Genomic DNA, 20,814 nt, shown 5'->3' with positions numbered 1-20,814 from the left:
ATAGTGTGTTTGTGGTTGTTGACAGATTTTCCAAAATGTCTCACTTTATCCCTTGCAAAACTACACATGATGCTTCAAACATTGCAGGTCTATTCTTCAAAGAAGTGGTAAGACTCCATGGTTTACCAAGGTCTATTGTTTCAGACAGAGACTCCAAGTTCCTAGGACATTTTTGGAGGACTCTTTGGAAAAGACTTGGAACAAACCTTAATTTTTCTTCTGCCTATCACCCTCAATCAGATGGGCAGACTGAGGTAACAAATAGGTCACTAGGGAACCTACTAAGATGCTTGGCACAACAATATGGTGGATCATGGGATAACATATTACCACAAGCTGAATATGCATACAATGATTTAGTAAACAGAAGTACTGGTTTGACACCATTCCAAATTGTTTATGGTGAACACCCAAGGGGAGTACTAGAGTTAAGGGATGTCAGTCAGATGGAGAGGAGAAATTCCCAAGCTCAAGACTTTGCACAAGTGATGAAGGAGGTACAACACCAAGTGAAAGACAGACTGTCTAAATCTGCAGACAAGTACAGAGAACATGCCAACAAGAAAAGAAGGGATTTGCAGTTCAAGGTTGGAGACCTTGTCATGGTCCATTTGAAGAAGGAGAGGATGCCAAAGGGATAGCATACCAAGTTGATGGCAAAGAAAATTGGTCCATTTAAGATCCTACAAAAATGTGGGAACAATGCATACAAAATTGAATTGCCACCAGATGTTGGATTGTCACCAATCTTTAATATCTCTGATTTGTTTGCTTTCAAAGAACCTACTAATATTGTGGATGCAGGTACAAGTCTGGAAGAGCAGGTTACTGATGTTGCATTGCCAAAGACACATAAACTCCAAATTGAGTGCATATTGGACAAGAGAGTTTCTATGGAGACACAAAGAGGCACATACTATACCTACCTGGTCAAATGGGCTGGGTTACCTGAGGAGGATGCAACATGGATGACTCAAGCAGAGATAGAGAAAGCAGGCTATCAATTTAACACCATTCCCAACTCAAGGGACTTGAGTTCTTTTGGAGAGGGGTAGTATGGTGCAGAGCACAAAGCTTGGTATTGGAGGAATGGATAAAACTCCATCTTGTCTTCATTCTTCATCTAGTCAAGGGCCATGATGGTTACAATGATAGTTTCAGTTGATTGTGTTTCATTTTGGTTGTTATTGGTATTACTTGTTATGGTTCCACATGGCCTAACTTGGCATGTAATAGCATGTAATGGAAATACTCATTGGTTTTACATGGGAGATCCTTCCTCATACCTCTTTGGATGTAATTAGAGGTTTCATGAAGTTTTATGAAAGGTTTGAATAAGTATGAGCCCATTTGTGTAGGCACTTCATCTTATTTGGTGACCCTATAAACCAAGGATGTAAGTAGCCTATAGGGTATATATGTTTTAGGTGTTTAGGAGGGTTTCATATGGCCTAAATAGCCATGATGCTCAATAATATCAAGTTTAGAATGTGTTTTGAAGTCTTCAAATAAAAAGTTGCTCATATCGGCAGTTTTGCAAAAAGTTGCTGACAACTTTTGCAAAAAAAAACTGTGCAACTTTTGCAAATTAGTTGCATTCAACCTCTAACTGCCTTGGAGGTCAGTTTTTAGGTGTCATTGGGCTATAAATACATTGATCCTCTTCCCAAAAGAAAAGAGGAACTTCATTGTACGGATTTTTCATTGGATGAATAAAGAACTCCCTATTTTTCTGTTTAATTCGCTGTTTTCAGAGGTTGCACGTGTGGTACGGACGTGAGACTAGAAGTTTAATGGTGGATTTGCAGATTTTTATGTCCCACTGACTCATTGCATTTTATTTGGAGTTATTTGAAGGAGTTTGGACAAAGTTAGAGCAAATTGGGTGAAACCAGTCCCAAACCCTCCTTAAAATCAGGGTTTTGTGCAAATGAGCCATTAGAGTGCACCTAATTGGCCTCACGGGTACAAAACCCAATAATCTGAGAGAAGACATGTATCATTTTTTGATTCTAGGAGTAGGAATAGTTTCTATGGTGGGAGTCCAAGTTTCAATGAGGCCCTAGTTCAAGTTAGGCATAGAATTTGAACTAGGAATTCAGATTTGGAAGTAGAATTGTGAAGTTTGGTTGATTGGAGTGCAACCAAGGGTTGAATTGGAAGTCTTAGACCTTCCCTAACACCATCCAAGTCAGTATCTTATTCTGTGTACCCATTTCCTTGCACTTGCTTAACAAACCAAGCCTAATTAGGCCTATTAGGTCTGCATGTTTTGCATAGGTTGGGATATGCTGGAATGGAGTGAGATTTTAAGATTTGGAGGTCTTTAAGGGGAGTCAAAAGGGTATTTGAAACTCTAGTTTATTTGCCAAGTCGTTTGGGGAAATCAAAAGATATTGCTGAATTTCAGGTTTTGCTGTCCTACTAGGATTCACTAGGTAGGTACTGGTTGGGTGTATTACAGAAGTGTGGGAATCTAAAAAGTTGTTGAGAGGCTTAAAGCATAGATCCTTGTTTTGGCCTAGTTGAGGGATACTATTCCTAAAGACAAATTGGGAGCAGACTTTTCTTACCTGTTTCTTGCATTGAGAAGGTTGTCAAACCTTGTGAGAAGGTTATTTTCCAAGAGTGGAAGGTCCTTTAAGGATTCCCTAAGGCTAGAAGCAAGTTTGGCTTGTTTGAAGGGTCTAAGTGCAATCTAGACCAAGAGTACACTTCCGGTGTGTAACTCTGCATCAAAAAGATTTGTTCTTATCTCTAGATCTTTCAAGATTTACCTTATGTCAGCTACAAAAATGGTTTACATCATAGTTTGTGCGATTACAAACTCTTATGTTGATATCCTGAGTTACTCGACTCCTGAAGCATTACTGATGCTCAGCACATGTTTTTTCCTAGATAGCTCAGCACCTAAACAAAACTATATCACTTGGCACCTTATGTTACTTGACACTTGAATAACTTGGTACTTGATATCACTTAGCACTTGATATTACTCGGCACCTACTCTTTGCTCGGCATGTATAGTGAAAAATGGTTAAGTGTATTGACACTCAGCTATCAAAATTATTCTTTAAACCAACAATCTCCCCCTTTGACATGAGTGGAAAAAACACTTAACTAAGATCTTGCGATCTTGGCATTATTTCATGCATCCTCTTATTTGCTTCAAAAATTTTAGAAATAAATAACAATATACCTTATGACTCCCTGTGAGTTGATTATGCCTTGTACACTCGGTGACTTCTGTCTTATTTTTGCATTCTGACTAATATGTTATATCAAAATTTGTCAAAAATTCTCTATCTCCCCCTTTCATCATACTTACCATTTCATTCTGTACTTAACTCCCCCATACTTAATCTCTACTTAACACTCACTTCATACATACTTATTCTCCCCCTTTTTGACACTTATGTCAAGGATCTTATAAGGAAATACCATACTTGGTCAAACATGTACTATTTACTTCAAGGAATACCTTCAGAGATGCATCCCAATTTGCTAGTGTAACATCCAATGACTTATCCTCGATGGCAATCTCTGCTGCTAGGTGTACAAGTCCATCAGTTGTAGAAATATTGGGGTCTTTCTTGAGGACTATCTCTACATCCATCTGCTCCTTGTGAAGTATTTCCAAATGAGGAGTGGTAGAGGATTGAATTTGCATCAATTTGACTTTTATGGTTGCCTCCTCTACTTCTAAGATAGCTAACTCTCTTTGTGTGTGAAGTGATTGGGAAAAATGCTTCTCACTCTAAGCTAGATTTGTAGGGAGTTGCATGCTAGAAATCTTCAAATTTTTCTCCAAGCTCAGTATCTTCTGGCTAATGTCCTATGTGAATGTGGAAAAGTCACACAACTTGTTGTAGAGGGAAAATATGTTTTCAAGTACAATTTTGACTGTTTCAATTTTCTTAGCCAGCTCTACTTGTGATAGTGTTATATCAAAGGATATTTTCTTGTTTTCCTTGCCTTAGAATTTTCTTTCTGACCATTCCAATAGTTTGGCATTTTTTTCTTGGTCTTCACTAGTCACCTGGTCAACTATATTAGATAGTTGCTCTACAATTGGCCTTGACTCATCTAGAGACTGTAAGCAGAAAGCTTTTATGAATATGTCTTTAATTTCATTCAAGGTAAGCTTGTGCTTGTGTTCTCTTCTCATTGCTTCTTGTCTCCTTCTTCTATCCAATGCACTTTGAATTTCATTGATCTTCTCTTTAGTGAGAGTGTTGGATTCATAATATGGAATCTTTATTTCTTCATCAAGCTCAGGAATTCCATAGTGAAGTTTCCTGACTACCTTTGATGAGCTTGAGCCTGGTGTCCTAATTTGTAATTGTAACCTATCGGTGCTTGGCTGCTAAAGAGTTTGTGTTGGAGTACTAGATTTGGGTAATGCAACCAATTTTTGTATTGCAGACTCCTCCTTCTTGCTTGTCTCATCCTTTTCTTCAGCTTGTATATCCTTTTGATGATCACTAGGTGGGGTTGAACTTGATGGTTGTTCAAATGTTTCTTTAATTTCCCCTACTGTTATACTCAACATCTGAAGTGTGTCAATGACTACACTTGGTGGAGGTGGTGGAGGAAGGAATAGAATACTAGTTGGTTGTATGATCGAAGGTGGTTCTTGTGTTTTCACCTTGACTACCTTTTTTTTGACTACTGGATTCTATAATTCATCAACACTGACCAATACAGGATTTGAACATAATTTTGCTACTAGAGTTGATTGGTCAAGGATTTCTAAATCCTCTGCAGTTAATGGATTGATGTTTGGACTTGAAGTGTCTATAACATCCTTGATTTTGATAATCTCTACAGGTGTGATGGTGTCATGAGGAGGACTAGGAGGGGATACCTATGTGTCTTGCACACTTTGATCTTGTTGTACAATTGTATTTTTCTCTTCCTCTTTCTCCTCTGTATGTGCCCTTTCATCTTCCTTTTCTTCTTCAACCTTCTTCTCCACTTGTTTCTTTTCTTTTTCTTTGATTCCTGATGCCTTCATCTCCTTTATCTTAACACTTTCCTCTACCTTATATTCTTCATTATACACATCTTCTATTTTCTTGTAAACTATCTTCCACAATCTTGTGGATTTTGTAACTACCTCCTCAACTTTGTCCTGTAAAATGTTGAAAGCTCTATGTTTGGGAGTGAATCTATTGTTATGCCTCTTGACTACATTTGTTACTTGATCCTTATTCAAATCAGCATCAATCTAGCTAATGTTGATTTCCTTATCTCCCTTTCCATTTGTAAACAAAAATGCCACTTATCCTTTACAATTTTGTACAATTCTTTAGGCATTGATTCATCTAATTCTAGAGGTGTGTGCTTATACTCAGCCATCATAGCATACACTAATTCCTCTAATTTATTTTTTTCTTCTTTAGTGAGCTTAGAAAAAATTAGGTTCTTTAAACCTTTCAAATCATCATTCTTGATCTTTGAACATAATTTATCAATAGTAGTCTAAGCTTTGTGCCTTACCACTTGAAATTGGTTGTTGTCCTCTGACTCAATCTTCTCCTCATCTATCTGAGGCTAGGCAAAAAAATTTATTTTCTTCTTTGGCTTGGTAGTAGTCTTCTTTGAAGTTTTCTTCTTCTCTCTTGCCTCCTCTTGGGCTTTTTGTGCTGCAGCTCTTGTAGTAGGTTTCTTCGGTGCTAGAGCAGCTACTTTATTTCCCTTGGGTTGAGGAGCAAGAGGAGTTGTGGCCTTTCTTTTTGTGACCTTGGTTTCAACTTGTGCTTCCTTGACTTCTTCTTCCTCAGCACTTTCCTCTTTATCTTCTCCTAATGCTTGAGTCAGACCTTGTGGATCATGTTCCTCATCTTCAATGTCTTCTTCTTTCTCTTTTGTTGTTCCTTCTTCTTCAACACCAAAATTTCTTTTGATTTTCCTTACCAATTTTTCTTTCTTCTTTACTGCTAAGGCAGTTTTCAAATCTGTTATCACCTTTGATTTTACAACATCATAGGTTCCAAAGGCTTTTGCATTATTATCAACTTCTTTTGTAAGGAGGGCTATTATTGTTGCAGAGGCTTGATCAATGTCAAGTTCATAGCCTAGTGGCCTAAGCCATCTTACTCTAGGTATGACTGCTTGTATGTAGGTATAATCAATATCTACAAGAAAACAAATTTCTTTTTCATATTTGTTAGTCAATGAGACTGGAATCCTCATTCTTTATTTCATGGACTGTTTGAAGTCCTCAAAGTAACTAGTCATTTGGGCATCAAAATTATCACCCATCTGTTCAATATATCCATTGATTTGTTCAACAATTGTTTTGTTTGGACTCCATCTCACCTTACCCATAGAAGCGAATTCTTTCATCAGATAGAAAAATATGCATACCAAAACTAATCCAAATTTTCACTGAGCTCCCTTTCTCTTCCTTATAGCTCCCAAATTCTCATTAATTTGTTGAAACATGAGCTCTACTAGATCATAGGTATGATCCTTTTTAATCAATTTGTATGCAACATCAACTATTATACAAGGCACACTGTTTAACCTGCTTGACTGATAGAATTTGTGTGAGATGATTCTCACAGCAAAATCTAGTAGGGGTTCTATGATTGTATCAATAGTCATTCCCCTATTATTCCTTTTAGCGCCCGTGTTTCTCTCTATTACTTCCCTTTTGTCACTACGCAGGGTCTTTGGCCGATCTAGGGTTGGAATACCAATAACCCTATGAACAATTCTCTTACTGAATTTCATTGGCCCTGTTTCTAACCAAAAGGCTCCATCATGTATTTTGCTCAAAACTATGTGTACCCATTCAACTTTGAAAATAATCAAAAATTCTAGGGTTTTGGTCAATCCTTTTCTCTCAACTATTGAGAACTCATCTTTCAGTATCTTGTTCTCACATAGCTTTTCATATGTATTGTGAATTTCTAAATCTCCTATGGCTCCAATTTTGTAGTTATAGCATCTACAAACATCTTGAACCATAACAAATTTATTAGGAATAACTGATAATTCACCTGTGGGATTATTCTTATATGCAACTTCTGGAATGGGCTTGAATTCTGGTTGCTTAACTTCATTACTAATCAACTGTATCTCATGACTCTCTTTGCTCTTAGTGGTTCCAGACCCAGATGCCATTGTTTGCCAAACTAGGGTTTATAGTTTAAACAATTTTCTAAACACTATGTAGCTCGACACTTAAGTAAAATACCTCATATTTATGAGACTCATGCTGAATCATTGTGGAAATCTTCACAAATGGCTTCTAAGCTAGCCTTGATCTTCTACGCTCTTCTCATCTTTGCTTCATCTTTACTTCATGTTTGAATGGTAAGAAATGATCAAAAATTGAACTATGTACTCTTCAAAATAGAGTAATTAATGCTTAGTGTGCTGACAACTATCTACTCGACACCTGAAGGATTTTGACATGACTCGGCACTCATTGTGTTTCACTTCGCTTGGCTCCCATTGTTATTTCATAGCTCGGCATTGAATCTATCAACTCGATCGCTATTAGCAACTCGGCACCTGAAGACAATTTTGGCAGATTTTGCAAGACTCTTAATTTTGACTTAGCATCTTTTCTTATGATGATTTCATCTTGGTAGTTCTTCTATGTTTTGGGACTGATGTATGATGTAACTTAGTTTATCAATCCCACACACTCATTCTTGCTTAATTTGATGAAGTGTGATCACTTGACCTATTAGGTGAAGTGATCTCTGCACTTGATGTGCTACAATCATCTTTTCTCTTCCATGTCTTATTCATCTCACTTCTGATGTGTTCAACATCTATCTTTGCCTTTCCATTGTTATACTTAGAGCTTGGTGTGTTTGACCTTGTTGGGTAATTCCTGCTTATATGACTAGTTTTTAAGCAACTAAAACATGTGGTTTGACTCAACCATCTTTTATAGTTTCCCCTAAAATGTGTTCTTATGTAATTTTGGGGTATATGTCCATATTCTTGACAATAATGACAACTGTACTCGGTGTTGTAATTCCAAAATTCACGGTTTTATGTCTTTTCTGGTTGATTTGATGTCCACATAGGCTTTGATCTACATTCAAAAGCTCTATGTCCATATTTCTTGCAATTATGATAGTGACCCTCAAATCTTGATGTCTTAATAGTCTTGGTTCTACATTCATATGCTTGATGACCTTACTTCTTGCACTTATGACAATAGTTTACATTCTTAGGCTTATCATGCTAATGGGAATTCTTGCTTCTACATACGTTAGATATATGTCCTTTCTTTCCACAGAAATGACATGTAGGTTTTACATTTTTATCTTTGTTGCTTCTTTGTTCAGCACTCTTTGATGATCCTCCAACTTCAGTGTTGTTGTATCCAAGTCCTAATGTATCATGGGTTGATCTTGGGGATTTTAGTAATTGCTCAAAATACTTGATGGCTTCATTAGGTTTGTTGAAGCTTTCTAAAATTTCCTTTTCTCTTCTTAAGTCATTCTGCAATTGTTCATTCTGCATCTTTAGTGTAGAGATCTCAATGTCTTTCACATTAAGTTCATGATGAAGGTTCATCATTTGGGAAAGTGTATCCATCTGCATGTTTGAGATCCTTGTTAATTCAGCACATTTTTCTTCAAGTCTGTTTGCAAGATTCCTTTTGTCATTTTCCATCATGAATTTATCTTCAACTACTCTTTTCTTTTGTTCAGTGATTTCACATAACATTATGGCCTATGATTCATGTTCCATCTTGAGAGATCTTATCTCATCTGTTTGAACTTTGTTCTTCTCCATCAATTTTGCAATTGCTGCATCAAACTCTTTAGTATCTCCATTGGAAAATATATTTGTGGTATCAATCTCCTTTTAGTTTATCTCATTTTTGGCTATGGCTAAATCCTTCCTTCTTTTCAATGAGTTTCTCAACTTATCTCTAGATTCATCCAAGCTATGCAAAGCAAGTTGCACATCTATCACCTGATTTTCAATGATCTTTCCAAGTTTGAAAACTTCCATCTTTAGATATTTTCCTCCAAGCTGTTAGGATTTTTTTTTTTTGTGAGAACCTAATCTGCTCTAATACCAATTGTTTGAATATTCAAATATGGAAAGATTACTGATGAGAGGGGGGGTGAATTAGAAGTATTACACTTTATTCAATAAAACTTTTATCTGAAAGTAAATTGCATGCATGTAAATACATCATGAAAATATGAAACTAAGACATGCATCAACAACACATAACACTGGAATTTGGTAACCCAAAAACCCTCCAGAAATAAGAAGGTAAAACTGGGGTGGGATGATACCCACAAAAATTCATTGCAGTAATATTGTTCAACCACTTTTGATGGTCTGCCTTGTTAAAGGCCTACCCTGTTAAAGGCTTTACACTGTGTCAATAGTGACCTGTTTAAAGGATTTACAAACACTTAACATGAAGTGTCACCCTATTAAAGGATTTAATCACCTATTGATAAGATCTACAAATAGCTATTAAGCCAACCTATCTACATAGGATTTCCTTTCTAATACAATGGTAAGAGAGTATTAGGTATTATAAACCTGATAGTTTGTAATCCTTAATTGTTGAATGCAGGCACTTTCTTTTTCTCTCTCTTTGATTTCGATCCTCTGAGATCTGATTTTTGTTCATCTCCTTTGCTTTGTTCTGATCAACTAAATATTGAATTGTTGCTCTTACTCTCTATGTCTTCTTTCACTGAATTCCATTATGTTTTTCCTTTAACACTATTATCCTTCTCTCATCATAATTATAATGAATCTTTTTTTATCTTCCTTAAAAATACTTCAAAGACTTAGGGTTAGATATGGATCTATGATCCACATTGAATCTCAATTTCCTACTCAATACTTCCCTTTTTGCTGATTGGTTGCATGCCTTTCCAATTTTCCAATTGACTGCGTGTAGATTGCATAGGAAATGTAAAAAATTCATTCTTATCTCTAGATCTTTCAAGATTTACCTTATGTCAGCTACAAAAATGGTTTACATCATAGTTTGTGCAATTACAAACTCTTATGCTGATATCCTGAGTTACTCGGCTCCTGAAGCATTACTGATGCTCGGTACATGTTGTTTCTTGGGTAGCTCAACACCTGGACAAAATTGTATCACTCGGCACCTTATGTTACTCGGTACTTGAATAACTTGGCACTTGATATCACTCAGCACTTGATATTACTCGACACTTGATATTAATCGGCACTTGATATTACTCGGCACCTACTCTTTGCTCGACATGTATAGTGAAAAATGGTTAAGTGTATTGACACTCAGCTATCAAAATTATTCTTTAAACCAACATCATCCTCTTTCATATACAAGTTGTTGTTATCATTTGTTCTTTGAAAACTAATATTTATCAAGTAGTTATGAAGTCTTTTGTACCAAGCTCTAGGAGATTGCTTGAGACTATACAACACTTTGTGCAATTTAACCATATCCTTTTTTCTAGGATCCACAAAACCTTCAGGTTGTTCTATGTAAAATTCCTCTTCAAGAATTCTATTCAAGAATGTAGATTACACATCCATTTGATAATCTTTAAATCCTCTATGTGTAGCATAAAAAATTAAAGTTCTAACACACAGGAGAAAAAATTTCACCATATTCAGTACCTTCTTCTTGAGAATATCCTTTGCATACTAACCTTGCTTTGTTTTTAGAAACTTCTCCATCTTCATTTAGCTTGTTTCTAAAAACCCACTTTTTTCCAAATACATTTTTATCCTTAGGTCTAGGAACAAGAGTCCAAGTCTTATTTTTCTCTATTTGTTCTATTTCTTCATTCATAGCTTCAATCCAAATTTCATTATCCAAAGCATCTTTCACTGATCTAGGTTCAAATTCAGTAAGTAGACATGTACATTTCAATTTGTTTTAGCTACATCATACCTTCTAACATATCCTACTAACACAAGTACTTTGGGTTCAAAAATTGTTCCATTAGTGTCTCCATTATCTTCTAGACAAGGGTGGGTCCTAGTTTCTATGACTCATGTCCATCAGACTTGGCTTGATCTAGCAATAGATCAGTAGCTTTTGACTATGACTCAGGTCCTTTAGACTGTGACTTAGGTTGCACTAGTTACGACTTGGTAGCCTTTGGAGATTTTGGAGACTTGGGAGGTGAGGCTTTCTGACTTTTAATTAGATTTGGAAATGTATTAGGTTCATAGTAAATGAACTTTATGTAATCCTCAAGTTCCTTGCTACTCTCTGCTTCATTCTTTTCTACATACTCATCAATTCTTACATGTGCACTTTCTATGATATTATGAATGGGTAAGTTCAAATATTTATATGATTTACTTTTGTAGAAGTATCCTAAGAATATTCCTTTATCACCTTTGACATCAAATTTACCTTTCCTAGACTTTTTCAAAATATAACATTTGCTACCAAATAGTTTCAACTTACATTAGGTTTGTAGCCATACCATAGCTCACAAGGAGTTTGATTTGATTCTTTCTTCAACTATACTCTATTCAAGGTATGCATTATAGTATTGATTTCTTCATTCTAGTATTTGTTTGCAATACTCTTTTCAATCAACAAAGTTCTTGCACAATCCATGATGGATATGTTCATTCTTATAGCTATACCATCTTTTTGTGGTGTACTATGGGCAAATACTTGTCTCTTAATTCCTCTTTCAATACAAAATTCATTGAAATCATTAGAAATGAATTCACCACCTCTATTTGACCTTAAGCACTTTAGTTTCTTTCCAAAAAAAATTCTACTCTTGCCAAATACCACTTACACTTTTGAAATGCTTCATAGTTTCTTTTTAGATACATTATAGTCATCATTTTAGAATAATCATCAAAAAAAAGAATAATATACTTATATCCACTGTAGCTTTCTATTCCAATAGGTCCACATAAGTCTATATGAACTAGCTCCAAGACTTCTTTAGAATGATAGTCCTTTCTTTTGAATCTTGTCTTTCCCATCTTACCAATTTGACAATTTTTACATAGGCCCATATCAGGTTTCCTCAAGCTAGGAATACCTCTCACTCTTTTTTTCTTACTTATCTTGATCATATTATCAAAATTCACATGACATAACCTTTTATTTCATAATCAGCTTTCTTCTACTTGAGCAAAGAAATGTGAACTTTCAGTGAGATCTAGGTAGAATAGGTTAGCTTTTTGTGTTTACTAGACCTAATGAGATTTCTTTTTCCATCTAGTGGCTTAGCATTCCCTTTCATGAATTATACCTTAAATCCAATGTTATATAATTGTGCCACATTCCTTCAACCCAATAAGCATTATCACATCTAAGTTCATTGGTTAGTGAGATACAACCTTTTTTCTTTATGCAACATGGTTCATTGTTTCTAAATCTCACACTTCATCATAATGTTCCATATGTTCAAAATTTATTTTGTCACTAGTCATATGATGTGAAAAACCACTATAAATAATTCATGTATCATTTTTTCTAACATGAGAGATAAGTGTCATTTTATCTCCTTCATCATCAGATTCATCTTTTATAGCATATATACCATTTCATCATCTTCACTACTATATGAATCCTTAGCCATAAAAAAAAAATTCTTACCTTTATCCTTGTAGTCCCTTAAGTTCTTGAAATCCTTCTTGCCTTTATACTTATTGTGCTTCTTTTCATCTTTGTCTTCTCTATTTGGACATCTTGTAGTAATGTGTCCAACTTCTTCACAAGAGAAACAAATTAAAGGGATTTTACCTTTATACTTTCCTTTTCCTTTGAGACACCTTCTTGCAAATGGCTTCAAGATCACTATCAAAACTTTCTTCCTCTTCACTTTCAAATTTTTTTCTTTTATACTTTTTAGCTTTCTTCATGAGTGATACCTTGGCTTCAAAAGCATACTCAAGATTGCAAGAACTAGGAGTATAATTATCATAGTTATCTAGTTTAAATGCAATAAATCTTCCAACTAGAGCATCCAAAGTTATCTTGTTATTTGGATCACAAACACTCTGATTGCATAGAATAAAAGAATGGTTTTGAGTACCTTACTTACCACTATCACATCTTTGATTGTTCATCTAGAGGCTTTGATAGCACTGACACTAGCTTTGATTCTCTCAACATATTTTGCAATTTTTTCATCCTCTCTCATTTTCATCTTATCAAACTGATCTCTCAAGCTTTCTACCTTAGCTTTTTCTATGTTATCATCACCTCCATAGATATCCTTTAGTTTGCTCCACATGTCATGAGCAATAGCACATCCTTTTAGCTCATCAAACTTAGCATAGTTAAGAGTCAATGCAATGTCAATCATCATGATGTTATGATTTTTCTTTTCAACAATTTCTTTCGCAATTAATGTTCCAATAGCAACCTTGTAAGAATTTTCCAAGTATTCCAAACCTAAATCACCAATGTTTTCTAAGTGAAATTTTATAAGTTCTTTCCATGCCTAGAATTTATCTTTGATTAGTTTGGGAATCTCTCTTCTATAAGACATCATGATCTTTAGCTTAAGTTCTTGAAACCTTCTCTACAAGCACCAAAAAGAGTTGATACCAATTGTTGGAAATATAAGAGGAGCAACTAAGAGGGGAGGGTTGAATTAGTTACCACTTAAATAAATTCCATATCCCTTAGATGTCAGTGCATAACATAAACTTCAATGAAAATATTGATGTTTGATAAACACATAGGCACTCGATTTACACTAGTAAATATTGTGACTCGATAAGCATTGAAATAGCAACTAAAACTTGGCAAATACTAAACATATAGAACTTAAGATATCTAATGTAATTAACCTTACTTAACTTAGTTTCATACACATAAAATAAATAGCATGAACATAAGTGACATGAGAATTTAATGTGGAAACCCAATTTGGAAAAAACCATCAATTACATCTAGTTATTGTTTTTCACTTTTCTAAAGTGATCTCTATTAGAAGCCAACCCTATCAAAGTTTACAAAACATACTATTAGGTGTGAGCTTATTAGAGAATTTAATCACCCTATTAGGAGTGGCCTTGTTAGAGGTCTTTAGACACTTCAATCTAGAAATACCACCTTGTTAGAGTATTTACAAATAGCTATTAAGCCAACTCTATTAAGAGATTTAGATCACTACTTTAATGGTTTAGAAAATAACAATAAGATGACCTGATTTTTTATGCAACTAAATTACTAATTATAGATCTCAATTCTAGCTTGTATATTTGATCCTTCCTAATTGAATGTATCTTTTTAGCTCCACAAGGATTGATGTGAGAGCATCCTGGGTGTAAGAGAAATCTTGCATCACCCAAAAATATTTTTTTTTCAATCTTTTCCATTTTAATAAGGACTAGTAGAAAGGGTGGTTACTATTTATGAAAACTTGCTATTTTTAGTAAGTTTTTCATATGAGCTCTAAATGTTCACATTTTGTATAGGAAGGTTCATTTTAGAGTTATAAGCCTACCATAAAAATCTCATTACTCTAGCTTAAGTATCAAAGAAGTTATTGTGGGTTCTTTAAGAAAAAATTTATAGAAAAATATTCACACTCACTATTGGAGGCCTTAGAGTGCTTGGATGGGGTTTGAAAACTTGATGAAAAGGTGCTTTCAAATTTTTGATTATGTAAGTCGAGAGCTGGCATTTCTGAAAAGTGGTTATAATAGCCAATCGGAGCAATAGTTCAAGAGTTATGGCCTTCCAAAGTTGAGCTACTTGAAATATCTAAAAAAATTATCAAGGATGTATTTAGCCAACTATATATGTATTTTTAGGGTTGGCTAGCCCTTGGTATTAAGTTTCATTATCTAGAACCTTTCTGGGCAACATAAAATTACCTATTTAAGAAAAGCTCAAACATTGTCTAAGGTAGCTCTAGGTGATAGTTCGCAACTTGTCTTGAACATGATTGTAATGAAGGAACCCATATGGGTTAGCATATTGTGCTTATAAATTTTTTAATTCTACATTTCCAATTTAAATAATAAATTCATATTTTTTTTTTGGAATTGCTGTTGTTTCTTTGTTTTTGTTATGAGTTTATGGTTTTAAGTGGAGCACCCTTCATCAAGTGGTATCAGAGCTAAATTTTTTAAGTGTGTGGACATGTCATTAACTATGAGGGATTTCACACTAGGACTATGGTTTGGGTTAAGTGTATATAAAAATTTTCAATAGTGAGATAGTTTGTACTAGGGTTTTAGTGGAAGCATAAAAAATGCTTCCACAAAGAGAACATGGTGAAAGAGATGTAGGTGTTTCACCTAAGAGTTTTAGAGCCCTCCAAAAAAAAATGCAAGCATTGGAAGAAAAAAATGTATAGAGGAATAAATCTTCCTAGAAGACATGAAAGTGAGGATGAGGATAAAATAGTAGAAAATGTTGAATTAGAGGTAGTTTTAAACCTAGAGAAAGAAAGGCTTTTTAGGGCAATCTCCAAGACTAGAAAAAAACCTAAGTTTGAGGTTCCCACATTTTCAGGAAATCTTGACCCAGAGGAGCTAATCAATTAGATTAATGAACTAGAGGAGTACTTTGAGTATGAAGATATTGATGACCCTAATAGGGTCAAGTTTTTGAAGGCAAAACTAAAGAGACATGCAAAGATCTAGTGTGAGGAGGTTCAGTTGGAGTGAAATAGAAAGGGAAAGGAAAATATCACTAGATGGGATCTGATGATAGCTAAATTGAAGTGACAATTCATTCTCATAGATGATGAGCTTGATCTATTGAAGAAGATGAAGGGGTTGAAGTAATCGTGAAAAAATGTTCAAGAGTATACCAAAGAGTTCCACTACGTTCTCATTAGAATCAGCCATGTAGAAGCTTATAAGGAGAAATTTATTTGTTATCTTAATGGATTAAGGCCAAGTATTTAGGATGAGCTGAGTTTGGTTTGAATGAATAGTATTGATGAGGCATACCAATTTTCCTAAGAGTTAAAGAGAAACTAAATAAGAAGATTGACAACAAGAATAATGGAAGAGGTCACTACGAAAGATCTAGTGGACAATCTTATGGTGGTCATAATGATGACCAAAAGAACAAGGATGAGGCTAGAAGTAGTAGTCAGAACTAGAGGGGAAATAATTCTAATCATTTCCATGATCAAAATAATAAAGGTCAAAGAGGAAGAGGCAAAGGAAAAGGATCTAGAAGAGGATATTTTTGTGGGAAATGTTTTCACTGCAAAGAAGAAGGGCATAGAGCATTTGAATGTATCTAGCACCACAAAAGGATAGATTGAAGAATAGAAGGCCAAGACAAAGTTGCACATGTTGATAAAGATGTCAGATTCTCACATTTTGAAGATGTTGAAAGAGGAGAAATCCTAATTAACAGAAGAGTCCTACTGAATGGTGAGAATGAACCTAATCAAAGAAGGAGTTTGTTTCACACAAGGTACAAATGTGAAGATAAGTGTTGTGATGTAATCATTGATGGTGGAATTATTGACAATTTGGTGTCATAAATGATGGTTACCAAGTTGAATCTAAAGAGATAGAAACACCCATGTCCATACCATATTGGTTGGGTGCAAGACAACCATAAGGTCATGGTCAACGAGTAGTGCTTAGTGAAGTTCAAGATTGGAAGCTACCAAGATGAGGTACTTTGTGATATCATACCTATGGACATATGTCATATGTTTTTGGGTAGGTTGTGGCAGTTTGACAAGCATGTTGTATACAATGGGTGAGCAAATACCTACACTTTGACTAAGGATGGAGTGAAACATAGGTTAAAGTTGTTGAAGAAGAAATAAGAAAAGGTATGTAGTGCTGCCAAAATATGTTTTGTTGATGGAAAATATTTTCTCAAGGGAATGAAGCATGAGCATATGTGCTTTTCTATAATTCCAAAAGATAGTAAAGAAGAAGTAGAGGAGGTACCTAAAGAAGTTGCAAATATGTTGGGAGAGTTTTCTGATATTGTATAAGATAATGTATCTGATTGATTGCTCCCAATGAGGAAGATTAGTCACCAGATGGATTTGGTTCCAAGGGCTAGTTTTCCAAACAAGGCAGTGCATAGAATGACACCAACAAAAAGTGAAGAGTTGAATAAACAAGTTCATGAGTTATTGTAGAAGGGGCTGATTCAATAGAGTCTGATTCCATGTGTTATACTAGTAGTATTAGCACTAAAGAAGAATGGAGAATGGAGGATATGCATAGATTCTTGTGCTATCAACAAGATCACAATCAAGTATAGATTTTTATTACTAAGGATAGATGATATTATGGACTATTTGAGTGGATTTGAGTATTTCACAAAGATAGAATTAAAGAGTGGATACCATCAAATTTTTATTAGAAAAGGTGATGAGTGGAAGACTACTTTCAAGACCAAAGAAGGACTATATGAATGGTTAGTCAGACCTTTTGGGCTAACCAATGCACCAACCACTTTCATGAGGCTCATAAATGAGGTACTAAAGGATTTTCTAGGTAAGTTTGTTATTATTTATCTAGATGATAGTTTGATATTTAGTAAGACATTGGATAAGAATTTGATCCATATTCACAAGGTTTTTGATAAGTTGAGGGAAGAAAAGTTGCTGATAAACCTAAAGAAGTGCAATTTTGTAAAGGAGTTGGTGTACCTAAGATTTGTAATCTTAGCAAAAGGTTTGAAAATGGACCCAGAGAAAGTGAAGGCTATCCTTGAATGGCCTACTTCAAGGAGTGTGACAAAGGTAAGATCTTTTCATGAACTGGCTAGTTTTTACAGAAAATTCATAAGAGGTTTTAGTAGCATTTATGGACCCCTGACTAAAACAATGAGAGGGGACAGAAAAGAATTTAAGTAGATTGTAGGAGTAGATAAGAATATTAATCTATTGAAACAAAAAGTTACTGAGCAGCCTATTTCAGAACTTCTTGATTTTAACAAGGTGTTTCAAGTAGATTGTGATCCTATGTAAGGTCCCTCCTTGTATGTGCTTATCAAATATGAATTCTCTATTAAAACTGTTATAGGAGATTGAATTGGATATGAAGGGATGTTCAATGTTGTGAATGTTCTAATGAAATTAAGAGAGATTAGTTGACATGTCCATGTTTTAATACTCAGTGATTCGAGAACTACTACATTATCTCAATAGTTTAAGCATTAAAATTTCACTAACGATGATACGATGCATTTTCACCTGATAATGAGGGTGTGGATTTTGGTGCCTCAATGATTAGGTTTTATGCTTTCAGATAGTTTAGTATGCTTTATTGACGATGTTTATGATTTTTAATTTCATGCATGCCTAACAATGATTATTCTATTATTTTAATCTGAATTAATGAATAAGTTATGTTATATTGATTATGTGATTTCTCATGATTAAATGTAAGTAGAAATGAATTAAACAGTTAATTATATGAAAGATTCATGTTTTGATGTATGTAACTATCCAAATAAGGTTTAAATATATGCATGTGATTCTCTCAAGCTACTGATGTGTGAAATGAGTGTGCAAGATATTTTAGCCAAGAAATCTAATGGAGAAATGAAATTAAACCTTATGTACCATTTGTGGAAACTAAGGTTAAATTTGATGAAAGATGCAACCCTCATTGTTCGTATTCTATTTGTATTGTGAGATGTATAAATGTATCATTCTGAAATCTTTAAATGTTAATGTTTTGTAACAGTGTTTTTATAGTGTCTCTTGACACTCGTGAATTGTATACACATTCTAGCTTGATAGTTAGAGTTAACTAAGTAACCTAAAGATCTAAGATGGACTAGGTTAGTGACCCTATTGCTAATCAATTTATAATCAAGATTAATTACCCCTAATCTAGATTAGTGTTTAATCTACATTTTGAAGCTTGTTAGATAGTCCTAAAAAAATTTAGCTTTTGATAGGTCCCTAAGTAATCCTAAAGGCCTAAAATAATGAAATCTAAGTACCCAAGGGGTATGGGTATGGGTTGGAGGCATTTTCCACCCCGCTAGCCCCTTTTGTTGACTGTTATGGTCACTCAAAAACTCCATTTTTTCTTTATTGCGAAAATTGATAATTTTCATCATGAGTTGGATGGCTTTAACTCCACCTTGAGGTTAGCCTTAGGTCTAGTTGTGTTAGAAGCCTCTAGAAATTTTGGGCAAGTGCAAGAGTTATTGCTTTTAGAGGTGGTTGAGTTTAGGATCTTATTTAGAGGCAACTTTGAGAGGGTTTGGTTGTTCACCCAACCTCTAGTTTTAGAGTGGAATTCAAAATTGAAGGGGAAGGAGAGGAAAGCAAGCTCATCTTAAACTTGTTCATTTTCCATAACCCAATTTTTGAAGGTAGGAATACTTCACCTCATTTTGTTCATGATGTGCTTCATGTTTCAGTTTATTGCTTATGTATGTTTGTGTGTGTGTTGACTATGTTTGGGAGGGATGGAAACAGGTTTTCTTAAATATCTTTCCTTTGTATTTTGCTTTGAATTTTGAAGGGATATTATGGGTGTATTTGCATTACTCACCCTTGGATAGTGTAGAAGTGGCCATGTGTGGGGAAAGGTCTTTAGTTGGACTCCAACAGTGTAGAGTCTCTTCTTAGGATGAGAAGAGGAAAAGAGAGTAGGGTGTTATGGGCCCCTCCTCATCAACACAAACCATGTTAAGTTTTGAAATTTGAGAAGTAAAAGAATGAATGTCCTTGTGATATCAGCCCCAAAAGGGCATCTATGGAAGAATGAAAGTTCTTGAGTTTTAGCCCCGAAAGGGCATCTATGGAAGAACAAAGGTTCTTTAGTTTTAGCCCCAAAAGGGCATATGTTATGGTGTTGTGACCGACATCTCTTATTGGAAAAATCCACCTTCTGCCTAGTTTGGTTCAATGACAAACCTGTTGTACAAATAGGGATGGGAGTGAATGCTTGATTTTGTCTTAATGTTATGATAGTTTGTCTCCCAGTCAGTTTGCATTCTCTCCATGATCATTGTGAGGTGTTGTAGGCTTTGTAATAGTTTTCCTATTGTTGAACCAAGTAGAAAATTCAAAATTATATTTAAATTCAAGTGTTGGGAGATTTCTCCTAATAATAATGACTATGTTGTAAAAATGTGATTGTTAAAACTTATTGTGAATACAACTATGATCTCGAGTTTTTTTCCCTAGTTCTTTCCCAAGGGAGTCCTTGAATCAAAGGATTAAATAAAATAAATATGAAGTGGCTCACCCACTGTTGTTTAAAAAAAATGATAGTCCCTTAAATAGGAGAAATGTTTCATTGATTATTGTATTGTTTCAATGGTCCTCCCATTATGGTTATCGTTAGTAAATAAAATTGAAGGACATGACTAATAAATTTGGGTAATTGACATTGTAGTAAAAATAAAAATCAATCCTTTGAAAATTGAATAAATGATGAAGAAATATCAGTATATTACACTACATATGTTTGGTAAAATTTTCAAAATGAGATCAAGTGCAGTTTAGATTGCAAACATAGTCCTTGGAATAACTCACTTTTGGGGTATGATAAAGGCTTGGTATTTGACCTTATTGATTTAATGGATTAAATATTAGATTATTAATTAGTAATCCTATTTAAAACCTTAAAGAACTTAGTACCTAGGTAATAGTATTATCTTAATTAGCATTCTAATGCATGACCCAACTCAAATGAATTAAATCATTATATTAGAAGATGATAGCAATATAAGAAAATGAGAATTATGAAATTTCATACTTTTCTAGGAGAGCATAGTAACTCTATGGAAAATGTATGGGCAAGCAGTTACTAGCTTCAAAGAGAAATCACAGAGAATAATTTTTCACCTTAGATCCTATTTTAAATATCTTGACACCTTTTCATATAAAAATAATAATAATAATATGGTTATAA

General features: G+C 34.5%; 1 protein-coding gene across 1 annotated transcript; it reads left to right on the top strand.

Moving 5' to 3' along the window:
* Positions 1–653: 653 nt before the first annotated feature.
* LOC149552170 (uncharacterized) lies at positions 654–1,055 on the top strand. The gene has a single exon (XM_089790185.1). It carries the CDS (start codon positions 654–656, stop codon positions 1,053–1,055), a length of 402 nt encoding a protein of 133 aa, XP_089646311.1.
* Positions 1,056–20,814: the final 19,759 nt, after the last annotated feature.

The sequence above is a fragment of the Cupressus sempervirens genome, chromosome 6 (assembly GCF_028749045.1).
Source record: "Cupressus sempervirens isolate cs-2001-9-10 chromosome 6, ASM2874904v1, whole genome shotgun sequence".
NCBI classification, from domain to species: domain Eukaryota; kingdom Viridiplantae; phylum Streptophyta; class Pinopsida; order Cupressales; family Cupressaceae; genus Cupressus; species Cupressus sempervirens.
Note: the sequence above shows the minus strand (reverse complement) of the source record. Positions and strands in the feature narration are given on the sequence as shown.